Source organism: Pseudopipra pipra, chromosome 7, assembly GCF_036250125.1.
Source record: "Pseudopipra pipra isolate bDixPip1 chromosome 7, bDixPip1.hap1, whole genome shotgun sequence".
In the NCBI taxonomy this organism is placed as follows: Eukaryota; Metazoa; Chordata; class Aves; order Passeriformes; family Pipridae; genus Pseudopipra; species Pseudopipra pipra.
Window position 1 is genome coordinate 32,171,639 of NC_087555.1, and position 19,560 is coordinate 32,191,198.

Genomic DNA, 19,560 nt, shown 5'->3' on the forward strand with positions numbered 1-19,560 from the left:
AATACAAATAAACCCAAGCATAAACACAAAAAAACCCCAAAAACTCAGTACTTTGAACACAGAACAGCCAAAATACTTTTTTGTTCAAGAAAATTAGGCAAAAATGCTAAACATTATTCAATGGGATATTGTTTTCTTAAAATGCAAGCCATAAAAAGATACCTAGGGAAATAAAGTGAAATAATCTGGATTGCCAAAACCATTATTGATGAAGAAGAACAAAAATAATTTAAAATGGGAAATTAGCAGGAAGTGGTAATTTGAAAGTGGAACATTTATAAACAATTCTCAACACAGTAGTAAATGAAAACTGTGCAATCACAAAGGGGGATTTGATCCAGCTTCTCCCACTCACAGACATCACACTTCCATCGCTGCCCCAGCAGAGTGTTCTGCTCTCGCTCAGGAATGCAAATGGGAGGAAACAGTACCAGGAGAAACTCTTCCCACATGGGTGCTGTGCCACTGGCAAATGGATGTATCTGGGAAATTGTGGGAAACAGCAACAAGGAGAAATACAACAGCAGCATTAGTTTACATCTTGGCCAAGAGCCTACAGCTGACCTATATAGGATACAGGAAAATTCGGCAGCAAATATTAAATTTTAATTGAAATTTCAGAGGCCATTCAGATGCTGGAGCTTCTTTAATGTACTTTGCCTACCAGTGATCCTTCCATGTTCTAGCATGATTTGTCTTAGAGGCAGTTATTAAAAAATAAAACCTGTCTGTTATCTAGCTTTTGTAGCCAGTGATGTTCTCCATAAATCATAATGAATAAATTAGTCACATAAAATAATACTGAATTTAAAAGAGTTATCAGTGTAATTTCAGTATTACTTCTTATTAATTTACTTAGAAATTTTTTATCATTTTTTGAAGTGTCATTTTGAGAAAACACTGAGAATCAGAAGTATTTTCAAGCAAGCCCCCTTACTGAAAACAGTTACAGTATTTTATGTCTTTTACTTCCCTTTTCTTCTGAAAGTTCATCAGCTCAATTCATTACCACTACCTTTTGATCTATATGAGAGTTCTCCACTGGAAGTAGGATAAAAAATACAATAAAAGTGAAAAAGTTAGCACAAAGTAAGGTTCAATCCCACAAAACACAAAGTCTTCCCTTTCTTCCAGTCTACCTCTTGTTAGATGGAAGGGGATATTACTGACAACTCTGCTGTAATTGATAGTACTTTTAAATTTCACATTTTTCACAGAATCACAGAATAGTTTGGGCTGGAAGGGAGCTTTAAAGGTTATCTAGTCCAATGAGCAGGGACATCTTCAACCAGATCAGATTGTTCAGAGCCCCATCCAACCTGACCTCAAATGTTTCCAGGGATGGGCCTTCTACCACCTCTCTGAGCATCCTGTTCCAGTGTTTCACCACCATCACTGTAAAAAATTTTCTTCCTTATATCTAGTTTAAATCTACCCTCTTTTAATTTAAAGCCATTACCCCTTGCCTTATCACAACAGGCCCCGCTCAAAGATCTGTCACTATCCTTCTTTTAAGCCCCGTTTAGGTATTGCAAGGCTACTCTTAAGTTCTCTCTGGAGACCTTCCAACACAGCTCTACCTCAGCTACATCTTGGAAACTCCCAGCCCCCTTTGCTGCTGATGGCATTTGGCCACCAGCTGGCAGACAAGAACTTTGATGCTTCTACAAATACTTTTGGCATAAAATCACGTATTTGGCATCTTCAGCCTTAGGGGTAGAGGATGATCAATTCCAGCCTGGATATTTTCTTGGAAACTAAAATTATCAATTATAATGATCAAGAAGGTAAAGAAATAGCTGGTTTTGTGGTATACAGTGAATTGCTATCGTGCAGGGGCTCAGTAATGAAACAAATATCTAGGGAATCATTTTTCACTCCATTATCCATTAAGATGGCTTATAATTGATTAATGATGTATACAGTCTCAACATTTTCCTTTTACTGAACATTTTCATATTACAATGCCCAGAAATATTTCTCTAAGTTTTTAATGGCAAAAATAGATTATGCCCATCTTAAAGCAACTTATATAAGCATTACTCTGTGTCAGAGGGAATAGTCATTGTTGTACAAGAATATCAGCTTTATTAGACAAACAGCCCAGAGAATCTGCATCTTACATCAAAAAACTGCCATCCAGCCTTTTCCCTTTACATATTTACAATTTGCATTTATCTTTTTACGCTTCCAATAAACAACTTCTCTGAGTATTACCTCTAAGATATTTTATCGTTTGTTTACAGTAATTTAGCAACTTTATCAACCACTTAGATGATATATTTACTCCTCTACTTCATCTGGAACATGCTTCCTTTTATGTCTATTAATCTACATTGCACTTTCTACGCAAGAATTATAGCTATTCAATAATTTAAACTTTGACCTTATGAGACTTTGTCAAACATTCATAGTACTATTCTGGAGAATTCTTACATTGTCACATACTATAGCCTATACTGGTAGGTATTCAACATTTTAATTAAAAAATTAAACTGCAAATGCTGATTGTGCAAGTGTGTATGATTGATCACACAAGTCATCATTCAAAGCAGTTATTAAACAGAAAACAAAATTTGTGTTAAACTGTAATATGAGTAATTTCATTTCTTTGCTCTAAATGTAGAAATCATTAAAGACTCATCTGTGAGGTTTCAGATACATACTGTCTGCTTTCTCTGCAGCAACCATATAGAAGAAGTACTAGAAAATAATGAGCACATTGCATCCCTCTTCAAAAAGTAATTGACCTAAGCCAGACAGCAGCTTGAGAATTGTTAGTGTTTTTAAAACTACTACACCATAAAAAATAAAATTCCTCACAAAAACCACTGTATCAGTTGCAGGCACTTTTCCAACATCTTGCAGTGCATTTTTTCTGCAGCGTGTGCAGCATTCATCAAATGAGAGCACACAGTACTTTTTTGATTACAATTTAAAAATGAAACATAAAATCTTGAGTAGCAAGTAATTTTTTTTTCATTTGAACTCATTTTTTCTTATTTCCACGGCATGTAACCCATGCCAGCTTTATTTTGGAGGGCTAGAGTACTCAGAGGGCAACACATGCAGAAAATACATGTTTATATATCTTAACCTGAGAAATAAGTTTTTCAAAATCATTCAGTGATGATTTTTTTTCTTTATAAAAATTTGGTACTAAATGTTTTAGATCTGGAGCTATAAAAATATACTTCAGGAGGAAAGGGGATAGACTGGTTGAAACTTAAAAGGTTTTTTAACTATTCCATGTAAAAATGCAAACATGAACTATACAAGAGGGTTTAATTACAGAAATCATCTTAGGTAGAATGACCCAAATTTTCTGTTGGCCCATCTCTCCTGTGGTATCAGGAGAGTTGCTTCAGCAAACAATTTTATGCACAGCACTCACTCTGAACAGTGCCTGAGACTATAAATGTATTTATTTTGTGCAGCTCCAATCCAGTACAAAAATGACAGAGCTTCACTAGGAACACAAGGCCAGGTAGGGAACAAGTCTCTTGGATCCAGAGCTGTAACATAAATCACAGAAGGGCTCCCATGTTCTCTTTTACAACCTGACACCGTTCCCCACCACCTGAGTTTCACGAGTTGGCAGCACTCAGCTGAGTCCTTGTCTCAGACCACTACAACTGCAGCCCCACCAGAGTCTTCTGCTGGTGCTTGGGACACACCAACAGCTTGATTCCATATGTCTGAAGCTCAATCCAAATTTAAATTGCCTGTCTTAGGATTGTTACAGTGACCCTGAAGAATTTCAAGCCAACATATATTACAAGAAACAACTGAAAAATTCAAAATTCTGGCAGAAAGCAAGTCTAGTTATAACTCATGAAATACATCTCTTCCACAGCATAACCACCAAGCCAATGACTTAGTATTTGAGCACAGAAGTTGAAAACCAGCTGCCCACTAATGATCAAGGGGCTTACATTCAATGGCCATCTAAAATTCTTTTTCTTCAATCCTTAAGAGTCCTCAAATCTGAGAAGTGCTTAGTGTCATAATTATGATGATCTTGGTAAGATTATTTGAAGCTATAAAATACAACTAAACATCTCTTAAAAATATCTTTAAATGGCATCAGCTGCTTGATGGGTTTCGCCAGTAAAGGTGACCTCACTTGGGATGCAACTTGTGTCACCAGAGACTTCTAAATAACTGAGGAAAAAGAGGCATCCAGAGAGTTTGGAAAATGTTTAGAGAGGCGCAAGTACTATAGAAATAGAAAAACACCAGTCTTTGCTTAATTATTTTATGTATTTGTTTGCTAAGCTTTTGTTTGCCCTCTGCAAATATTTGCATAATCAAGTTTCAGAAACATTAATGTTCCCAGAAAACACGTTACAGGGTTGAATTATAAAACTGAGATTTTTCAAACTCCAGACTAAATCTATACAAAAACATATGCACTCATGGATGTAAATAGAAGTTTCACTGTAGGCAAATGTAGGGAATTCACAGCTCAAAAATTATCACCAGGAAAGAGAGTCATGGGTAGTGTATATTTGGTTTCTAGGCAGACAAATCCTTGGTTGGATTGACTACCAGAAGTCAGATAATACTGCATGGAAAATTTGTTGAAAATGTTTCTTGTATGAGCACAGTCCCATCACCTCAGAGTCAAAAGCAAAAATCAACTCAAGTCTGACACAAGCACAGTATGTACAATGTGCCGCTACATCTGAGGCCACCAGAGTAGCACTGAGGGATTAACTTTTCTTCCTCTTCTTCTTATTCAGCCTTCTCCTGCCAGCCTTTCTCTCTTTGCTCCCTTCCCCCCAAAATCCTGCTGACCCAGGCATGGCAGGACAGGGACTAAGCCAGAGCCAATTCCCTCCAGGCTGCCCAGCAGCTGGCATAATCTCTTTTTATGCCACAGTTGTTCACCTGCTTGTGACTCTCCCATGCAAACAACCCACAAGTATTTGCACCCAGAAGGAAACACAAAGCCACAAACCCCTTCTGCTATCACACAAAGGAAAAGCAAGCGAGAGGCCCCAACTCCCCTCCCTGCAATGCTGAGGTTACCCTGACCTTTGGGAGGGCTGGATCAGCAGCATAAGTCAGAGGAAAGTTTCCACCTCCTAAGAAAAACAGTTAACTGAAAAAGCCTACTTTAATTCTGTGGAAAAGCTCAGCATAAACAGTTGCAACTCTCTCTGGATGAACAGTTACCACCAGAGGTAACAGAATTCGTGAGTCTACTCCAAACGCCAATTTTCCAGTTTTTAGCTTCAGCCATTAGACATTGTGTCCTGTACAAAAATAAAGATCAACTAAGTAATTATTTATATCTGTATAAATTACAGAAAGAAAACCTTTAGTCAATCATTCCAGAACTGCTAAAATGCTTTTATGGGTTTGGATTAGCAGGAGAGTCAGGCAAAGGATCCTTACAAGCAGCAGAAACTAATACGTCCCACAAGGGGCCAATGCAGAAGCACAGCAATTTCCTTCCAACCTCTCCGAGGAGCAAGGTTAGGACAGAGATTGAATAAACAGACTATCCTGCTCCTCAGTGCCACACACACAATGGATTCACTTGTACAGGTAAAATGTGAGTGAGGGAAAAGCTCAAAAGCTTTCTTTGGAGGGTTCATTCATTTCCGTGTTCAGGATCTGTGATGATAATATGTTCAAATATGTTCAGAATATGTTCAAATTTATTGATACTGACAACAGTCAAACAGGTTAAAAAAGAAAAGAAAAAGTCTCCTCCCTTCCCTAGATTTATCCAAAAAGCCAAAGTAAGCCCAAAGTCTCCCCTGGTGTGCAGTGGGACCAGCCTCAGTCCAGGTTTTAGGACTCCAGGTTGTGTGTGCTCACAAGCAGCCCATAGTGTTGGCTGTGGAGGGAGCCGTGTGTGCCAATGTTCCCGTCGTGCACACAGAGATGGGGACATGGCAAAGTCAGACCCACACAGCCAGAAAGAAATGCCAGCAACTGCCCAAACCCTAGGAAGCAACCACCCAAGTCCTAGGAAGCAACTGCCCGAGCCCCAGGAGGCAGCAGGGCTGAGTGAGGGGATGGATGGGCCATTGGGAACAGGGAGCCAAGTCTTGTGCCTGCTCCCCTTCTCCAGTGAGTCGGAAGAAATAAAGGAAATCAGAAGCAGGTTTTGGCTCTCAGTTATCACGCACAAGGAATTATAAAAGCTATTTTTTAACATGATGGTCATGTCTGCAGGTCATCTCTGCAGCAAATATGAACAGGAACGTTTGTGGCATTAATCCCGCGCTGGCAGACTGATGCAGCTTTCAAGCTGAGTAAGTGTTTAATGCTTTGAAGGGAAGGGAAAAAAAGATTTCTTTTAGATAAATTGCTTAATTGGGGAGTCAGGAACTCTCCTGCCTAAGCAATTGATTTTACAAAAGAAAAAAAGTTTCTTTCAAAATGTAAGCCAAAATGTTCGTCTGTAATATCCAGGGAAAACTAAGCCAAGGGTTAGACACTCGCCTTCACGCTGCTGAAACCACAATTTTAAAAACATAAATAAGGCTAATAAACCAATCTTTAAATAAAGAGTCTTCATTCATTGACCATTGTACTAAAGAATAAATCCAGTGATGGACACAACGCATTCCCAGGTCACTGACTGATCATTTACCCTGATGGCAGGGGATGAGGAAATGCAGGTCCCTGGAGGGACACTCAGCCTCACCACTGGCATCTAACAGCTTTGGAGATCAGCTTCCCTTAAGCTTAATGGACTTTGGTGCATTGAATTGCAGATCTGTACCGCAGATCTCAGGGAAAAGTTCCAGCACCATCCCTTGCCCAGGAGAAATTCTTCCACCTTACATATGGGCACAAACGGAGTATTTACAACCACCAGTGTGACCACCAGGCACACTTTAAAGAACAGCACACCTTTGAAGACAAAGTTCATCTTTTCAATGACATAAACTTAAAAGCAGGCTTAATATTAAACACTAGCATGTCGTAACTTTCTCAAGCTATAAGAAAACAAAACACTGTCATACTTTAATAAAGCGGCATAATTTTTGTGCTTAGCAACTTGCTAGGCACCTCTGGTGTTTACTACTGTAAATTACTGGGTACCTTTTCCAATAAACTGATAAAGTCTGTGGACACTGTGCTACCTTGCCTCTAGGAGTCCACACTAAGATAACTTTGCAAACCTCACTTCTGACACATGTCCAAAAAAAGTACATTATCTCTGTCTCTTGGTTTCTCTTTAGGGCTGTGACTTTCAGCAACAACTTCTGTGTGATGGGTCAGACCTAGCAATGTAATCTAATCTAACAGCCAATATCCCAAGTAACGTCTTTTTAGCTGAAGCTAAAACACAATACTCCATTCTGATCTCTCTTGACTTGCCAGCTGCCTTTAGCAGTCAGACACCCTCAGATCCTGTCTTCCTCTGACTCCTGTGTCTGCCTCCTCCTGCCAAGCTGCCATCATAGCCTCAAGGTGTCCTTCAGATATCATCTATGTTTCCTTCTCAGCTTTCTGTAAAACTTCTCTAGGGCTCACCCTCCACATCCTTTTCCCTTGGTAAGGTCACGCACTAACTCAAACTAAGCAGCTGTCTCTGTGTTCTGGAGTCACAAACCAGTTCAGTTCCAATCTCCCTCTTTTGAAACTACAACTTTGGATTAGTTTTCTGATATATTCTCAGGAGGGAGGTCAGCAACTCAAGAGCACCATCATTCAGCACTCTTCCTCTTTTCTAGTACTCCTAATGTGGGGATGAGACCCATAGGTGCTCACAGCACCCTCCATCATTCAGCTTGGGCGCTGGAGCCCCCTTTGAGATCAGCAACAAGAAATTAGCATTCTAAAGCATAATTCACTCAAACTATTTTACTGGTTAAATTTAACATGAAATAAATCACACCATCATCTGCAGCAGCTGCATTAACTTCACAGCTCAGGACTGTGGAGAGCCTTTAATTAAGCTGATGACTGATTCTAGGTGCTGCCTTCCCTCGAGTTCCTTGGGTTGGAGTATATTGCTGCAAATCACTCTTAGCTCCATTCACAGTGTAACAAATCTGCCTGTCTCATTCTCCTTCTTTGATACAAAAAGCCCCCAAAGCATTCTGCCACTATCAGGTGCCTCATTTTTAAGAATCATAGAAGTCAATTTTGCCTAACATGATGCTTTGCTTCTGGCACGCGCTGCCAGTAACATTGGGTGTTGTCAGCACGTGAGAAGTCAAAGTCACTGATCCAAAAACCTGTCAAATGATTAACACAGCAGAGTCACTAACCTTGATGCTGCATAATTTAACATTTATATTTCAATTTGAGGACCTCAGATAAAAATCTTTAAATAAGAAAGCTCCTAAGTAAATTCCAAAACAATGTTCAGGTGGTGGACAGAATAGAAGTCTTACTATGCTAAGTTTAAGAATGCAATACTGAACAAAATAAGCACAAAATTATCTCAACACATAGTGAAACAGTTTTGGATTAAAGAATGAGAAAGATTAAATCCCTCATGATGTGGTATCCATTCAGGAAAGTGTTATCTGACACTCACAGACCCATATCTTAAGTGGCTTCAAAGAGAATCAAACTTAATTCCCTATTTCTTAAAGTAATGATATGCAGTAGGAAAATTGTTATGTGACTACAATCCAGGAAAATACTAACCTATTATTAATTATAATATATCACCATGTTCATGTATCTTTGTGTATATTAAAATGACTGCCTTCTAAATTCCTATGATTAGCATTACATCGAAAGCCATAAATTGTCTGTGTATTAGAAAACACTGGTGTGCATGGCCATATATACTATACCTATCAAAACTATACCACAAAATCAGTATATATACCAAAATACACAGGAGTGCTTATGCTTTTTGCTGATTACTTTTATGTTTTATGAAAAGAGAAGGGAACTAAGATTGGAAAGTTTCGAAAACATATTAATGGTTTTTGCAGGCAAGTAAGAGCCAAAAAACACACCCCATCAGCAAGGTCACAGCAGGGAGTGGAACTGAGTTCCCCTGCAAGGAGAGACTACAATTGGTTTCATCTCAGCTGCAGCGCTGGGCAATCACTGCTGGGACACACTGTGCCTGAGACCCAGACCCATGGTGACACTGTGCTGCTCCTTACAGCATCAAGGAGTTGACACCACCTTTCTTTCCCTTTCTCACTCTTTTTTGTTTGGTTGGTTTGGTTTTTTTTTTTAACTGGTTAACTAATCTTGACGTTGCCTTTGACACAGACGAATCGTTTCTTTATAGACTGGGAGGGGAAAATTAAGTATTTCAAATGTTGGGGCTTTTTCTCTTTCCATCGGCTTTTTATTTGTGACTGCCTCTTCTTATGATGAAGGAAGGACTGTTTTTAAAAAGAAAAGGCACTGGTTATTCTCTGGTAGCACACACATTGTCAATCAGATTGAAACAACACAGAAAGGTAGTATACGTGGAAATGGTAAGATTTACAAGCTGTGATTAGTTTTTCAAATTTCCACCTAGAGAGCTCCATCTTGTTCTCCCCGTACATATGTAGATGTTACCACAGATGTACTTTTGGTCTGCAAAATATCAATAAAGCACACCAGCAACTCCCCTCAAAACCAGTTTGTCAGAATGGAGGAAAAGCAACTGCAGATGATGAGGATGCAAAAGAGCCCAAAATGTTTTCGGAGAACAACACTCAAGGCATTTCTATCAAGCTCCAAGTCAGTCACTGATAATTGCCGTAATCTTTTTGGACAACTTTTTGAGTCCCCTAACAGGTCACTATGCACCTCCTGAGAGAGTATCAAGAACGGAATCAACACAAGGGTATTGTACATTTACTCAGCATTTAGGAAAATCAAAAATAAAAAATATTTACTCTGTTCTATATGTGCACTTTGAGCTGCTCACATCCAGCAGTGTGACAGTGACCTGTGTTCCCATCACCAGCCTGCCTCCTGCCACCACAGCCACCGCTACACTGCGCTTCCCCAGAGCTGGGGCTCCTCACATGGCAATATAAACATGTTTGCACACAGCACAGCACAGCTCAAACTTCTATTGCCTTAAACAAAATACCTTGCAAACTTATTAATTTTAAATGTATCCTTTTTTCTTCTTCTTTTTTGCTTTCATGTACTGTTTTCCTAACAATGACACAACCCTGTATTTCTTGTGCCCTTCGTTACGTATTATTCTGGCTAGTTCATAATTGAACACTCACTGAGATTATCTGTTAGTGACTTGCTTTTGATGTAATGAATTTCAGAAATGCTGCTCTCATTTTAAGGGATTTATTTCCTAAACAGCTGGTAGATTTGAATGATTCTCCTATCTGCACAAGGCTTGATTTGGGCACATCCTGTGGGTATTTAAAGATCTGACTACCTGAGGTTTCGACCCAAAAAGTATGACTGAGCAGCCTTTATGAACGGGAACAATTAAATATGAATATCTCTCTCTCTCTTTAGGAGGACATGGGTGTACAGCAGTTTGCAGGAGAGGGCAGATGTTTCCTGCTAAGGTGTAGGCTTGGTGAAAAAATCTTAGTTGCCCTAAGCACACATATAAGTCCAAAAGAAACACTACAACCCCCCTTAAATTATGTGCTCCTCAATCTAATTGTAAATAAGAAAACAATTAGTACACCGCTATTCATCAATTAGCAAGTGCTAAAACACTACTACAATAAACCAGAAATATAAAAACTCCTGATATAGTCCCTGGATACTGATGAGACTTGCCATAGAATTTTTGCTAAGGACATATCTGCACTGGCCTTTTATAGTTTACAATCTAAAAGCTAATGAATAAATAAAAGTGAAAGGAAGGTAAGAAAGAAAGAAGAGTAAAAGGTTATAACATACATATTATATTACACAGTAATTATGTGCTTCTGGAATGCCAATTAGTAACTCCTTCCATGATCCAGCTCACAGTCAGATCAATATTAGGCTGATAACAGCAGAGAGTCATGATCTGAGAGAGAATGTTTTATTATTAAAGAATGTAGAAAGCCACAGAAACATTAGCTTAAATCCACTTTTTTTTTTTAATAAGAGCAAAATGTAGACCTAACTGTGTTAAGAGCAAGACATAAACATTTCTATTTTGCAGTCCCTGTAAATTCAGTACAAATGTTTGGCTTGAAGACAAATGTTTGGTTTGTTTTGGCAGATCCTAGCCACCCAATATAATTATTATTTTCTATTTCTGTTTTGCAGGGTGTTTTTTACTTTTCTTCCTCCAAGCAAAGCAAACAATGTTTCAACAGAATTTTTCTCTGTCAGGGGAAAAAAATGTTAAAAAATCATTTGGTCATCAATGCAACATGGAAGTGACTCTCCTGGAAGAGCTAATTTACTCGCTGTGTTGACAAGATGAGTCAAAAGTGTGAAGAATAAAACCTGGGCGAGATCTTGAAGTCGAGGCTATAACAATATAAAAATGAAGCAGGTATTTGACATTCACAGCTAAATCCTAGAAGTTTTTGTTACAGATCTCAGAGTGAAAGATTATCATTCATGGTAGTGTCACCAAAGTGGTAAGATTTGCAATCATTTTAAAAAAAAAAGCTGTAAAAAGTCTTAGAGGTAAAAGGCTTTATTAGAAGATTTTGCATTTTATCCAAGGGGTTTGGTATCTCTGGGCTTTTTTTCCTTGCTTGATATTCATTTTCCTCTGTCCACTTTTTTCTCTGTCACCAAACCTACACTGGATGCAGTGCACTCAGTTCTCAGTACTCATGGATGCCCTCCATGAGTACATGGAGTTGTGCCCTCCCCTCAACAAAGCAGAACATGACAAAGGGACAGGGCTTCCCTGTGTCTGGGCACCAGCCCCGCTGCAGTGACAGGGTGATTCAGAGCAGGAATTGTCACGGACAAAGTTTGTGGGATTCAATGTACTGGACAAGTGGATCCTTCTGCTTCTTGTTCTGTGAATTCAGAAGTTTATGCTGTGTTACAGAGCAGTGAGTAGCTGATCCAAAAACCATTGAGAAGTAACATCACATTGATTGCAACACAGGAGCTGAGATCTCACAGGTTTGTTTGCTGGGGAGAAATAAAAGTATAAGAATAAGAGAAAAAAGAAGGAGCTTTAGAAGTCTCATTCCAGTAGGTGTGAAGTTTTCCTTTTCTTGAGTAACCTTTTTCTTGAGTCTTCATAATTACTGGAACTAAAACTGTTTCTCGGTAAGTTATGATTAATATGCGGTTTATATTTGTTTGGTCACTAATGAAGTATTTTGAAAGTAATTTCCAATTTGAGGTCCTCATTACCATAGGGCAGTTACTTCTCCTCTACAGTCATAAATACTTTCTCATGGAATATCCATTGACTCAGCATAGAAGCACTTGAAACTATTTATAAAGCAGATTTTACACCTGACACATTGAATTAAGAGTAGAAAAATGAGACAGTTTTCTAATGGCATCAGTATTACTGTGTTGGTTGTAAAATGGACTCATGTCTAGAAGGCTCTGATTCATGTTCTCTCTTTTTGAAGACTATTGACTTGTCTGGGTCTTTTTTTTTTTTAATGGCATATTGATATTGGTGGTTGTTGTTGTTTTGGCTTAAAAGTCCAGTCAAATGAACTTAATAAATGTTGCTGTCAGTGAAAAATTAGCATTGGCTGTCCCAAACATAAGAAAGGAATACTTCCCAGAGCAATACCAGGCCCCTCTCTGTTCTCTGGTACTTTCAGAGACAGATCTAGAGAGGATGAAATGGTTTTAAGCAATTTAATATTATATTTGCTGACTCTTTGAAGTAGGCCAGGGCAATTGTAATTCATCACTTCCCATGACCTTGCCCATTTGAGCATGAACTAACCAGCCGTTTATGGTGTGATGGATACAGTTATGTGTTACACAACTGGTCATTAGAGCCACAGGTAAATCCCCCCTCGTCCCTGAGCCTGCAGACATTTTGCATTACTGATTATACACTGCAAAGCTTAATGCAGCCTATATAAAAATGGCTGTGCTAATCGAAGACTTATACCTTTAATCCCCTCCTGCCTCAGCTCTAAGTCATGATTTTTATTCCCAGCACTAATGGGATAAAGCCCAGCTGACAATTTCCTGAACCTGATGTGCAGTTCAACTGCTCCTTCTGAGAAGACAAACAAACCCCAAACCCCCTAACTTTGCTGTGAAGGGAGCAAAGCCCCAGCAGGTTTACTCACCCCACACAAACCTGTGCACAACCTTGTGCCAGGACAGCCTGAGTCACCAAGAGCAAGGCACTGAAGTGAACTTTTCAGGCTTTCGCATCATTTAATGAAACAAAATAGCTGGTGTAAAATTTCTTGATGCTGGTATTTTCAGAACTAAGGATCACTAATCGAATATCACCACTGATTGAATTGTTATTTTATTTTAGGGAGTAAAAAACCCCACTTATTTCTGCATAGATACTTCCTACTGAATACCAATCTGGTTAGGGATTTCATTTTGTCACTGTAGAGTGCAGTAACTCCGCTGGAAAGTAGTTTTCGATCCATGCAAAGGCAGGATAGTGTCAGAGGCTCGGGAAGAAGGCAGTCAAGGAGAGAGCCCGTGGCTTTCCCCACCATCACCCTCACTGCCCAGCCACAGCATCCACACAACTCTCTCACACATGTGGACACCACCACCAGCAAACATACCGTCCCGTCCCGGATTGTCCCGACCGGACAGCGGCAAAACCATGACTAACAAGTCGATTTCACGCTGTATCCCTCATCCAGAACCTTTCCCGCACCAGTACCGCGGAGCAGCGATTCGGGAGGCAACCACAGCTCCGTGCCCACCGCCGCCTCCTCCGGGGCGAACTTTGGGCACAGCCCCGCGCTGGGCTCGCTCGGTGCCGGTGCCCGGCGGGAGCCAAGCTGTCCCTCCTCGCCTCGCCTCGCCCTCCGCCGAGCTCTGCCCGCGCCCCACGGCAGGTGAGCGGCTCGGGGGCGGCCGCGGAGCCCCCGCTGCCGCCCGCCCTACCTTGACGCCCCGCGACGCGTGGCAGTGGACGTGGTGGGACACGGTCGCCGTCTGGTTCATGTTGCCGGCGGCGCCGGGCGGGCATGGGGCGCCCGCGGGTCCCTCCCGGCGCCTCCGAGCTGCCTGGGGGGCTCCGGTTGCGATGCTCCGGCTGCGATGCTCCCGCACCCCCGGGGATCCGGCACAGCTCCGCCCGGCGGGGGCCGCCCGCCCGCTCCGCCCCGTCCGGCACCGGCACCGCCCAATGAACCGGGACCGGACCGGGACCGAGCCGGAGCTGGGGTCTGGTGGAGCCCCGCCGCCCTCGCCCCCGGGGCCGGGGAGCAGAGTCTGAGCGAGATCAGCCGCGCTCTGAGAAAGCCGAGCCCCGCAGCGCTCTCAGCTGAAATTAGTAGGACTGCAGCAGAAAGTTTATGTTGGCTGCTTTTTCTTCTGTGCTTCCCGTTTGGTTGGGTGTTTTTTCTTCCTTTCTCCCTTCCCCATTCCCTCCTGCCGCCTCTTCCTTCGGTTCTGAAGCGACTCCAGCCCGCTGCGGTACTGGGGTACGGGCGTTCTTATGTAACGCAGGTACGAGGCTCGAGCATCAGCCCCGCGTCCACTGCCAGCGCACAAGGGGTTTCCGTGTTTTGTTAAGCACACATCATCGCGCCTTGTTAAGCACTGTAACAGCTGTACGCTTCGCCGTGGATCAGAAGAAATGCAGCTCTGATTAGACTTTCACCCAAATAACTTTCATTGAGTTTGTTTGTGGTACAGTCTAAAAATCCGTACCCTCCACAGCACTCAGCAGGACTTGCCAGAAACATACAAAATGCTCCTTCTGTGGGTCCATCCCAGAGCTGGTATCAAAGCTAGGATTTGGGAATGGAAACTAGTAAGCTCTGTGAGTGGATTGTGACATCTCAGGCTGATAATGATCAAGCAATGTTGTATACCTACAACATCTTGAAATGACTTTTACTTTAAAGAAACCTACCAGTAAAACAAGACACAGCATGCCACATACCTGGGGTGTCTTTGAGGGATGCATGAAACTGCAACAAGGGCAGGTAAAGTCTGTTCAGGGGAAAGTGAAGAAGAACAAGGGCAGACTGCAGCCAGAAGCCATGGCAAAATCTCCTGAAGAAACTGCTGATTTGGAGTGTCTCACTGCATGAGTCTCCAGCTTTAGGCATCTCTGAAGCATCAGTTCTTTCAAGAGGGAGGATGTTGAGCACTATATGATACTGTATCAAAAGTTATAATTCCAGCACAGGAAGCTATTGCTCAGAAATAAAATGACTTTTAAATATTCAGGCCCCAGGTTGAGCTTGTTCTATGGTTCTGTCTCATTTTCCTTCCTACGCCCACCCATTCTTTTAAGTAATTTGAAGAAACTGTACAAAGCACGTGTCCAAAAAGTAACAATGCAAGAAAACAAAAGTTTTACTAAAGACTTCAAGCTGTGCTTAGAGTGGTGTGAAGAAACTCTATACAGGCATTGGTTTCCTCCAAGCACCTGCACCAGGGTTCAGGCCCGGAGGTGCAAGTCAAAGGTTCATCCCACTCTGACAGGGAAGGACAGGCAAGGGGAGAAGGCTGAGTGCTCAAAGCTCAACACATGCTCGCAGAGGACTATGGGGACCTTCAGCTGTGCTTCTAAATCTTGACGTGACTTCAGAGGTCTGCCAAAGCTCCTTTAAATGGGGTTCATTTTCAGAAGATTCTAATTTCCTGGAAGAAAATCTGCTTTAAATCATCTCAAACACAGTATTCCATTGTCAACATTCGTTTTGCACATCTTAACTCAAACTCAAAGGCAGGTGCTGCTGCAAATGGATGGTAAAAGAGATGGAGCTGATGAGGAAAAGTCTGATCTACTCAGTCTGCAGAAAGCTGCCAAGGCAGCTCTGTATGGTAGCTGGCCTTGAGTGCAAATACCCCCTCCAGAGGGAGGAGAGCAGTCAGAAATGTTTACTGCAGTGACACCAAGAAAAATGTCATTTCCCTAGGAAGTCAAATGTAGACTAAAGGCACAACAACAGGGTCCCTCGTGGCCCAGGCAGGATCATCTCTGGGCACCACAAATGAGGCATCCGGGCTGGCCTCTAGCCTGCAGGACTTGCTCGCATTAGCCTCCTTCACCTTATCAGATTTATTGGATTTTGAGCAATAAAAAACACATTTAGCAAGCATATCAGGGGCTCAGCAGTGCTCTTTCACCTCTCTCTATCATATGCAGGCAGGAATGAAACTTAATGGATATAGATGGGAAAAAAAAGACCTCACATAAAAATGAGACTTATGATTCAACTCAAAGGTTCTTTGGTTGGTGTGGAGGAGGAGGGAATGAGTAAGTGGCTGTTTGGGAAAAGGGCTAACAGGCTAACTTTCACCATACTCTGCCCAAATACTTGTTCTGAAAGGAAAATTATGATTTCAAGTTATTTGTCACCAGGAGCTTGAGCAAGCAGAGGTAGCCTGGAAGACTCATTCTTCTTCATCTTCAAATATATTTGTGTTTAACAATCTCACTGAGGAACTACTTTAAGACAGAAGAATGAAGTAGTAATATTTTTAGTCTGACTAAGTTTACCTGTGGATTCTTGTAAGCTCCTGTGAGAACTTTGTGTAAAGTCCTTGTTCTTGATTTTTTTTTTTTGTGCTTCACAGTAGCTGACCTTCCCTGCAAGCCCCAGAACCAGCTTTAGGCTAACAGAGAAATCTCTTCCTCATAATAACAAAGAAAAAGCAGCTTGGGTTAAAATGCTGCCAAAGACAAAGAGAAGATCAATAACTTGTTGGCATTGTTTTTAAATGAACTTCTACAAATTTTAACATATCTATTCCTAGAAAGTATAAAGTTTACTGATTATGGAACCTAATTAGAGGATGAACCTAATAAGGACTGGAGTTGTAAAGTCTCTAGAAGTGCATTGTTTGTCATTATAAAATATCTCAGAAGCAAGGTAGATCAATAGAGTGGGATTCCACAACGTGCTGACTGAAATCCTCCAGAGCACCACTGCTCACTTCTCCAGTAATGTCATTCCCTGCCATCCCTCTGGTTCCTCGATGTGGCTGTTAATCCTCCACAGGTGTAATCTTCTTTGGAAATTGGCTGCTTAGCAAAATGCAGTTCACTCTGGATGTTGACTTCTAATATGAGTATCCATATTAGCTCTGCTAGGAGGTTTTCAAAAATTTCAGTGCCTTTAGGGTGCAATTAAATAACTGAGTGATTACCAAAATATGCTGGGGAATATTAAAGCTGTGAGCAGATGCCTCTGTTACATATTGCAATGGAGCAGGTGGTACCTACCAGTGTTGGAGATCACTGAATGAACCTCCTTCCTGAAATATTTAAAATGAGTAAGAAATCAACATAATCAGACAGGAAAATTGATTAAGTTATCCAGAAAGTTTAAGTGTTAGAAGCATTTCTGATAGAAAACCCTACCTGCCCCACTGTCAAATGCAGCGAGTGGCCACAGGCAGCAGAACTGCTGCTGCAGATGCTGTTTCCCAGAGGTTCTTGATCACTATTCAAGTCCTGCAGTAACCTGCTGTTATAAACTTCCAACACAGTTCCCTGGCCACATATTTTCCTGCCTCTTACTTTCTAAGCCTTATGTTCTTTAAAAAAAAAAGTTCCCACAGCCCTTTTTTCTTTTTTTTTTAAGTCACATTACATGAATTGTATAATCACCATTTTAAGAAATAAAAAACTAATGTGTATATTGGTAATTATATATACTTCATAACAACATGTTTTTCTATAGCTGTTTGCTTTCTTTTCTCTTTTATGGAAGTATATAAAATTTACTCTTACTGCTGTTCCACATACCAAGGGCCTAATTCTGCACTTGCATAAGTTGGCAAGCTATTGACATGAGTGAACTCAATTTCTAACTCATACCAGTTCATAATCAGATTACAGACTTCTCTGTTTATGGATGAAGAAGTTTTAATACTGCAAGGGAGGCTGACTCTGGATCACTGCTAGGCTTCTGACTTCCTCAGAATTATTAACCACAAGGAGCTGTGCTGTGTGTTGATACTGAGCTTGTGTGAACCACAGACAGGGCATAGCCTCCCTCCAATCAGCTTTCCAAAAATCCTCTACTTCTTTCCTGTTACTCCAAACAGGTCTTGATGAAAAGGCTGGCAGCTATCACACACTGCTGGTCATGGCCAGCAAGTTCACACACAGCTCAAGGCATCCCAGGAAAAGCTGTTCCTGGAGGATGGCAATGCAGCCGTACACCTGTGTGTGTTCCTTCATGCACAGTCCCACATCCACTGCAGACTTTGATCTGGCTGCAGCTGATGAAGGGAATGTGAAGGAGAATTCCCTCAAGTAAAGCTCAACTTCAGACAGACTCAATAAATCAGTGGGATGCCAGGCTACAGTGCCAGGAGCTGCTGCTGCTACTCTGTTGACTCACAGTGTTTGGTTACTGGAATGAAGGATTTCTCCAAGTGGACATCTCTCCCACTGGGAAAGCTCTGTGTTATCCCTGCAAGATGTTGTCTTACTCACTGTACGTACATCCACTCCTCTTACCACTCCAAAATTCCCTCACAGTTTACTGTCTTCAAGTTTTGTAGGGTGATTTCTAGCCAAGGAGAATTCACACCATTGCTGAAAGACATGCTCAAAACTTATAATATCCAGTCCAATATATGGAACTGATGAAGAAACAAATACAGATCTTCCTCATTTGTACACACCAATATCCACTGAAGTATAAGGGTATACTTGTTATGATTACTTTCTGTTCTTATTCACTACATTTATCTTAATATAAAATATTTAGATTAAATATTTGTAGCCCTTTTTAGAAACAAAACGTGTAGTAGAATATTCTGGTGCACAAATAATGATTCCTTCACTTAATTTTCTGTAAAATGGAGGTGAACAGAATTAAATTACAGCCAGAAGATGAAAAAAAGTCCTCCCTGTTACAATAATAATGAATAATTTTGACTAGATTTTGCCTGCAAACATGGGATGTCATGAAAATAGAATCAGTAATGTCTACATATCAGTGATTCAGTGCAGGGAGTGTGTGGTGAGAAGTGATAGGAGTGAAAAACAGGCTGCATACCACTGCCTTGTTACCAGGGAGGAGAATCAAGTGGTTTTTGAGACAGAAACTGTAAGTAGAGGCAAGAGAAAATGGTCTGTGCCTGAATGAACTGAACCTGCATAGACAGTAGGTGACTTTATGAGCAGCACTTTGCAGTGCAACTCTTAGCAGATCTCTCTGGGCTGCTGAATGAATTCTGATGAATCACAGGCAGTGGCAGAAGTAAAGAGTATCTTCAGGATCCCTCCAGTCTGTTTTGTGTGTGCCTGTTACCAGGCTCAAACAGGGAATAAGAAAAGAGCAAACTTTGGCCCTTTCCATTTTCAAATGAAGGTTCAGAGTAGTAGCCAATACTATCTTAGAAAACAAAACAAAGCAAAGCAAAACCCCAACATTTATGGCCACCAAACTATGTTAATTTTCTTTAGCACACTAGTTTTCAAAACTCATTGTACTGACAGATACACATTCTTTACAGGTGAGGAACATGAGGAAAGAAGAACAAGTACTTTTTCTCCCATCTCACACAAAGTCTGTAGTAGGCCCCAAG

The 19,560-nt window shown here is 41.0% G+C and overlaps 1 protein-coding gene across 1 annotated transcript in view; it reads right to left on the minus strand.

The window, feature by feature from the left end:
* The window catches only part of DPP10 (dipeptidyl peptidase like 10), a 480,022-nt gene extending 465,958 nt beyond the window's left edge, over positions 1 to 14,064 (minus strand). Inside the window, exon 1 of the mRNA XM_064661527.1 lies at positions 13,939 to 14,064. Coding sequence (XP_064517597.1) covers positions 13,939 to 13,998 — 60 coding nt within the window. The 5' untranslated portion in view covers positions 13,999 to 14,064. The remainder of the gene's footprint in view (positions 1 to 13,938) is intronic.
* Between the last annotated feature and the right edge of the window lie 5,496 nt (positions 14,065 to 19,560).